At 47.6% G+C, this 7,553-nt stretch overlaps 1 protein-coding gene across 1 annotated transcript in view; it reads left to right on the plus strand.

The window, feature by feature from the left end:
- The window catches only part of GRAP (GRB2-related adaptor protein), a 46,699-nt gene extending 41,069 nt beyond the window's left edge, over positions 1-5,630 (plus strand). The window contains exons 5-6 of the mRNA XM_018564681.1: positions 430-592; positions 5,228-5,630. Of these exons, the coding sequence (XP_018420183.1) occupies positions 430-592; positions 5,228-5,410 (346 nt within the window). The 3' untranslated portion in view covers positions 5,411-5,630. The remainder of the gene's footprint in view (positions 1-429; positions 593-5,227) is intronic.
- The last annotated feature ends 1,923 nt before the right edge of the window (positions 5,631-7,553 follow it).

Here is a 7,553-nt window from a genome sequence, read left to right on the forward strand (position 1 = left end):
GACCTGACAAGAAAATATATCTCAGAATGTTTGTTTTGGGATCTTTTTGCACAGAATGAACATTCAGAAGATTTATAGGATGAATGGCTCTGCAGATTGATTATAAACAGACCCAGTAGTGATTAATGACTAGCAATTATAGTAGTGCAATGTGCTACCAAAAGCCACCCATGTGTTCCTAGTCTCACTGGAAACCAGCGGCGACGCTGTGTCAGTATCACAGCTACCGACATCTTTTCAAGGGACAGTTACAGCAAAGTCTTTGCAATTGGCAGCACCGGGAGAAGGAAATGGGAACAATTGGTTGCTGTGGGTGAAGTTCCTTTATTCTTTGATCCAGTTTTGAGCCGTCTCTGCCATGTCTTAGTATGAAGTTCCCCCATCTTGTGCTGTAAATGTAATATTCTCTTATCTGTTCCTTGTCCCCAGTTACGGTCACCACGTGCAGCATTTTAAGGTACTTCGAGAAAAATCCGGAACATACTACCTGTGGGAAACCAAATTCGGCTCGCTCAATGAACTTGTGGAATTTTATCGATCGAATTCCATCGCCAAAACCCATCCGGTGCTCCTGAAAGATGAAGAGGAGAAGGTAATTATCTTGGGAGGTTAATCGGGTTCACCGTATATAATTCAACTGCCTGATTTAATCCCAATTCCAGACAAAACCTTCTTTTCCTTTTGTTTGCATTGTTGGCATTAGTGACGTCCTTTAATCATTTTCCGTCTGTTTGTGTCCCGGGTGTTTACAAGCCGAGCTGGGCGCACAACTCGCAATAAAATCTTTGGCTGGGGCACCGTGTCATTATTTTGGTATTAACTCTCATCCAATCAGACACGCCGTTGCCTTTTTTTACAGGTGGCAAACCCTAAGCCTATAACGCCGTAAAGATTCACTTTGAGAAATGCTGCATACCAATAATTACTGACATGCTTCAGGCATTCGGACCTGCCCAGCTTGTGCACATGGCTCAACGTCAGACACATTCATAGGCAAGTGGTGTTTATAGTGTTACAGTGTAGGAGCGTCTTCTCGTGAGATCTGGGATCCTTTATAATGTAGGAGCTCCTGGAGTTTCTTGCTGTGTCTCCTGCCTCCTCAATGGACCATCCCAAGCCTCATGAGAAGATGCTCCAGCACAGTGTAGGAACATCTTGTGAGATCTGGGATCCTTTATAATGTAGGAGCTCCTTGCTTTGTCTCCTGCCTCCTCAATAGACCATCCCAAGTCTTGTGAGAAGATTCTCCAGCACAGTGTAGGAACATCTTCTTGTGAGATCTGGGATCCCTTATATTGGAGGAGCTCCTGGAGCTCCTTGCTTTGTCTCCTGCCTCCTCAATAGACCCTCCCAAGTCTTGTGAGAAGATTCTCCAGCACACTGTAGGAGGATTTTCTCATGAGATTTAGGATCCTTTATAACGAAGGAGCTTTTTGAGCTTCTTGCTGTCTCCTCAATGTAGCATCCCACATCTCATGAGAAGATGCTCTAGCACAGTGTAGCAGCGTCTTTTTGTGATATTTAGGATCCTTTGCAACAGAGGAGATCCTGGAGCACCTTCCTGTGTCTACTGTCTCCTGAATGGACCATCCCAAGTCTCATGAGTAGATGCTTCAGCACCATGTAGGAGCATATTCTCATGAGATTTAGGATCCTTTATAACGAAGGAGCTCCTTGCTGTGTCCCCTGCCTCCTCAATGGACCATCCCAAATGTTGTGAGAAGATACTGCAGCACAGTGTAGGAACATCTTTTTGTAATATTTAGGATCCTTTATAGCGGTGGAGCTCCTTGCTGTGTCTCCTGCCTCCTCAATAGACCACCCCAAGTCTTGTGAGAAGATGCTCCAGCACGGTGTAGGAGCAAACTCTCATGAGATTTAGGATTCTTTATAACAAAGGAGCTTCTGGAGCTTCTTGCTGTGTCTACTGTCTCCTCAATGGACCATCCCAAATCTTGTGAGAAGATACTCTAGCACAGTCTATGAGCCTAGACTGTGCTAGAGTATCTTCTCACAAGATTTGGGATGGTCCATTGAGGAGACAGTAGACACAGCAGGAAGGAGTGTCCTAACCTGGGCCACTGTACTCATGGTGTGCATTACATAATATGGACCTCTGCACTCTGTCCAACATGCTGTATACTGAATAAGCTGGACCACTACATTCTGTACACAGTGACACACAATTCAGGATATGGAACTCTGCACAAAGTACACTATTTTGTATGTTGCACACAGGGGACCGCTGCACTCTGTATATTATGCTTTATATTTAGGTTACATAGTCTGGACCACTGTGTTCTATATTCTGCGCTGTGTATTTCATTAGGTGGACCACTTCAATATGCTATACACAACATAGTCCAGACTGCTGAAATCAGTATTTGATACCATTCAACAAACAGAACAGCAAGAAATGGGCAACACATGCAGGACTACGGGGCAGTACTCTCCATTGAAGGTGGCACCCCGGCAAATGTTTACATTGTCCTGACTGCAGTTCCCTTTTTACTTCTACAGTTCTGTATCATAGAAAAAGAGAGTGAGAGGAACTAGGTTGGGTTTCACTTCTGCTATCATCTGGCAGCGCTGAGCCCATGGGACCTCTGAGCTGGTGAATGCAGGTGGGGACGGCCATGCATGAATACGTACATTCATTCTACATTCATTCCGTCTAAAGGCGTTTGCTCTGTTCTCTTTCCGCTTCACTTTGTTTTAACAAATTAAAAATATGTTTATTACGACCCAGATACAATTAGGATTGCCACCTGTCCGGGATTAACCTGGACAGTCTGGGTTTTGGGTCCTGTATGTGCTGTGCTTCAGGCCAGATGAAACCCAGACACAAGATCTCCCTCTCTCCTCGGTGTCTCTCCTCACTCTCATGGCTGCCTCTCCTAGCTGTCTCACCCGCTTTCTCTCCTGGCTGTCTCTACTCCCTCTCCTGGCTGTTTCTACTCCCTCTCCTGGCTGTCCCTCGCTCCTTCTCCTGGCTGTCTCTCCTTGCTTCCTCTCCTGGCTGTCCCTCCTCGCTCCCTCTCCTGGCTGTCTCACCTCGCTTTCTCTCCTGGCTGTCTCTACTCCCTCTCCTGGCTGTCTCTCCTTGCTTCCTCTCCTGGCTGTCGCTCCTTCTCCTGGCTGTCTCTCATTGCTCCCTCTCCTGGCTGTCTCTCCTTGGTCCCTCCCCTGTCTGTCTCTCCTTTCTCTCTCTCTTGGCTGTCTCTCCTTGTTCCCTCCTGGCTGTCTCTTCTCTCCGTCTTTCCTGGTTGTCTCTCCTCTCTCGCTCCTGGCTGCCTCGCCTCACACTCTCTTCTGGCTGTCTCTACTCCCTCTCCTGGCTGTCCCTCGCTCCTTCTCCTGGCTGTCTCTCCTTGCTCCCTCTCGTGGCTGTCTCTCCTTGCTCCCTCTCGTGGCTGTCTCTCCCTGCTCCCTCTCGTGGCTGTCTCTCCTTGCTCCCTCTCGTGGCTGTCTCTCCTTGCTCCTTCTCCTGGCTGTCCCTCCTCGCTCCTTCTCCTGGCCGTCCCTCCTCGCTCCTTCTCCTGGCTGTCTCTCCTTGCTCCTTTATTTAGCTTGTATGCAGCCAGAACTACATGAACAATGCCCTTGTTGAGTGACTTGTTATAGGAGGACAACATTCTGCCCTTGTCTGCCAATTGTGCTCCTGCGTTGTCACCCGGGCTTCCGATGGAGCTGTTTTAACACACACAGGCATGAAGCCGCCCATGCAGCCATGTCTAGAGTGCATGTAGACAAATGGCTGCGAGGAGGCTGCAGGGGATTAGCAGCACTAAGATACCAATTGATTGCAGATGATGAAAGGGGCAATTGTTTATGATATCATTGAGTTAGGGTTTACAGGTACATTATGTTTGTGTCATGTATATTTGTCTCTATATGCGGTATAAGAAAGTTCCAGGATAATAAAGGGAGATTTTTATCGGGAGACGGGTGTGTTCAGTGGGATTGGCTTCATCGCAGGCCGTTTTGTGAAGTCAATCACCTCATAGTTGGCAGGTTTTCAAGTCTTTATTGTACTTTATTGTAGCTTCATTACAGTGGTGCTGAAAAATGCCGGGCCCGCCCCGCCCGCAGGTGCCGAGTCTGCGTATGTAGTTGTAAGAGCAATAAGTGATTGAGATCGATGTGTGTCAGGACTGTCCTGGCACTCTTATGGTTATGGAACCTCCCCACCCACGAGACAGAACGAATGCTGGGACATGTTACTCAAGATGTCTGAAGAGTGTGTTGTCTCTAGCAACCAATCAGCATCTGTTCTTCATCAGTCCCACACACCCCTCCAATTTTTTATCATCACTATAGTTGAAAACGATTGTCGCTTTGACCCCATTAACTATCAGAATTTCAAACGGATGTTTCAAGAGGAACTTTTTTATTAAATTCTGCTGGTGTATGGCCATCTCAAGTGTGACTGTGCAAAGGTTGGTGGAACTGCTAAAGATCCAGACGGATGAAGATCCAGACCACTGAAGATCACGACAGCTGAAGAGCCTGACCGCTAAGGATCCAGACCGATGAAGATCCTGACCGCTGAAGATCCAGAGCGCTGAAGATCCAGACCAGACTGCTGAAGATCCAGACCAGACCGCTGAAGATCCAGACCAGACTGCTGAAGATCCAGACCAGACTGCTGAAGATCCAGACTGCTGAAGATCGAGACCAATAAAAATCCAGACCACTGAAGATCAAGACAACTGAAGATCCAGATCGCTGAAAAGTCAGACCGATGAAGATCTAGACTACTGAAGAGCCAGACCACTGAAGATCCAGAGCTGTGGGAAGGGCGCAGCAGCTCCACCCGCTACAGACTGCCTGCAGAAAACTACAGGAGGGGGCGGAGACAAGACCAGTCACCCTGTACAAGGAGAGAGCAGCAGTGACCGGTCTTTATTACAGGAGGGGGCGGAGACCAGACCAGTCACCCTGCAGAAGGAGAGAGATCAGCAGTAACTAGTCTCTATTACAGGAAGCTCCAAGTCTCACACTGGATTACTGCACAGATCTGGAAGAAATACACTGACCAAGATCCAAGGAAGAATACACAGGACTCTTGTATGAGGACAATATTTGCTGATTTGGGGGTTTAGCTATACCCTGCTTACTTGTACATGATCTGGGTGTATTTGTAATTGAATCCTATGTCGGTCCCCGTCCTCGAGCTTTCATCTCTGGGATTACGGCTAATGTTCTTTTCTTCTCTTCTCCACAGAGGAAAAAGCTTTTTGTCCAGGCTCAGTACGACTTCCGATCGGAGAAGACCCACGAGCTCTCTTTCCAGCGAGGGGAGATCATTGAGGTCATGGACAGTTCGGATCCCTGCTGGTGGAATGGAAGAATTTCCGGGAGGGTCGGCCTCTTCCCTCGAAACTACGTCAACCAGATCCACATGTGATGGAGGTGACCATCGCGCCTCTTCCTAATGACTCTGAGACTGAGGTTTGTCAGCCGGTGACAACAACCTCAACCCAACTGAGAAAAGGTGGCACACAAGGGCCACCTTCATTTTCTTATCATTGTAGTGAAAGACTTTTCTATGGATTTCATTGTTTTTTTGTTTTTTTAGCTTTATTCGTCTAGGAACAGGAAATCTTCTTTTATTATTAAAGGAACAATAATAGCACATAAAACAAATTATACTTGTATGTTGGCATCTCAAGTAATGCTCTAAAACAGGCAACCTCGGCATTCCAGCTGTGGTAAAACTACAAATTTTCTGGGAGTCATGCCTGTGGCTGTCAGAGTCTTGCAATGCCTCATGGGATTTGTAGTTCCCCCACACCTGGAGTGCCGAGGTTGCCTACCCCTGGAGTAGGGAATAGTTACTTTTTGTTTGCCCTGTTGGGGAGATTTCCCTTCACCTTCCCAGAGACACAGCAGAAAGTGAGAGGAGATCTCTCCAAAGGCAGTTTTGACCAGGACAAGTGTCCCCATTGGATGATTTCCCCTCACCTCCTGTTTCTGTTTCATGTTGGTTTTCCAATCATCATCATCGTCAGCCCATCATAGACCATGGATACCAGGACCACATAGAGGAGACAATGATCACCACAATAAATATGGTGAATCTACCAGCAGAACAGAGGTGGGCAACTCACCCAGGGGTGGGCAACTCCTGTCCTCCAGCTGCTGTGGAACTACAAATCCCATGACAGGACTGACAGTCACAGGCATGACTCCCAGAGGCAGAGGCATGTTGGGATTTGTTAAAGCACAACTGTAGGGCCAGAGTTACCCACCCCGGATATAACACTTCCACCTCCTATCCAAAATGAAAAACGTTTTGGCATGTTAAACCCCCTTCCAGCATCAGGGAAATTCCAGTTTTCAGTGCTGTGATAGTGTGACTGACAATTACTCGGACATGCAACTAGGGTGGCCACCTGTCCACGATTCACCCGGACAGTTCGGGTTTTGAATGCTGTGTCTGGGTTTCATGGCAGCAGAAACCCGAACGCATGATGTCAGGCAGACAGGGGCAACCAAAATTAGGATAGGGCTACTGGCCCCCCACTGAAAATAGACTGAACTGTGATATTTCCATATTAATAGGTGACGCTATTTACATATGAATACGTTGCGACCCATTCTTCCAAAAAAATGTCCGCGCATCGCTAGAGTGTGTTTGGGTTTCGCTTAAAGGAGAACTATGGGGTCAGGGCTTTTCCCCATAGTTTCCCAAAGGGTAACGGGAGGACACAAACTAGCGTCCTCCCGTCACCCTAAGCTCAGTGTACCGCAAGCTACAGCTCACTATATACTGAGACGCCGCAGCCGGAACGGATCCCGGCAATGCTGTCTGGATCCACCTAGCTGCGTGAGTGACAGCTGGCTATGCCTACCCGCCCCCTCCCCCGTCCGTTCCGCCAGTCAGCACTGGAGGATCGGACAGGGGAGCTGGGGAATCCCTGCAGGGAGCCGTGAGTGACAGTCACGGCTCTCTGCAGGGAGAGAATCGAGAAGTGAGCGAGCGATGGTATGTGTTCGCTCACTTCCCGATCTACTGAGCCGACCTGTGACAGTCTCATTGTCACAGGTCGGCTCAGATTATGAGGCTGAGTGAAAATCACTCGCCTCCTAATTCTCCTCTAAAGAAAAGGTGACAACCCGACATGCGACACTGTAACCAAATCAACGTGATATCATTGTTATGACACTGATACATCTTTCTTTTGCTGGTATTTAATAACCTCTTTTTTTCATCATTTGTACCATTGATATGCATTGGTCGGCCCTCAAGAGGTTCAGTGACGGCTCCATCAATGGCCCTTCATTGTTCAAAGACCCTTTATTGTTGAAGTGTGTTATTTATTAATGACATAGATGTATATAAAAACATTTTCTGGTTTTATACATAGGATTTATTTTTGTTTTGCCTGGAATGTGCCTTTTTTTGTGCCTCTGTAGACCAGCCGGCCGGACACAAATCGAAGCGGGCCGGTCATTGCTTTTAACCTCCATGGCGGTAATCCCGAGTGTGGCTTGGGGGTTCATTTTCAGTACCATAAGCAGTAACCCCCGAGCCACACTCGGGATTA

This window comes from Nanorana parkeri, unplaced genomic scaffold (assembly GCF_000935625.1).
Source record: "Nanorana parkeri isolate BGI_ZX_2015 unplaced genomic scaffold, ASM93562v1 scaffold772, whole genome shotgun sequence".
NCBI classification, from domain to species: Eukaryota; Metazoa; Chordata; class Amphibia; order Anura; family Dicroglossidae; genus Nanorana; species Nanorana parkeri.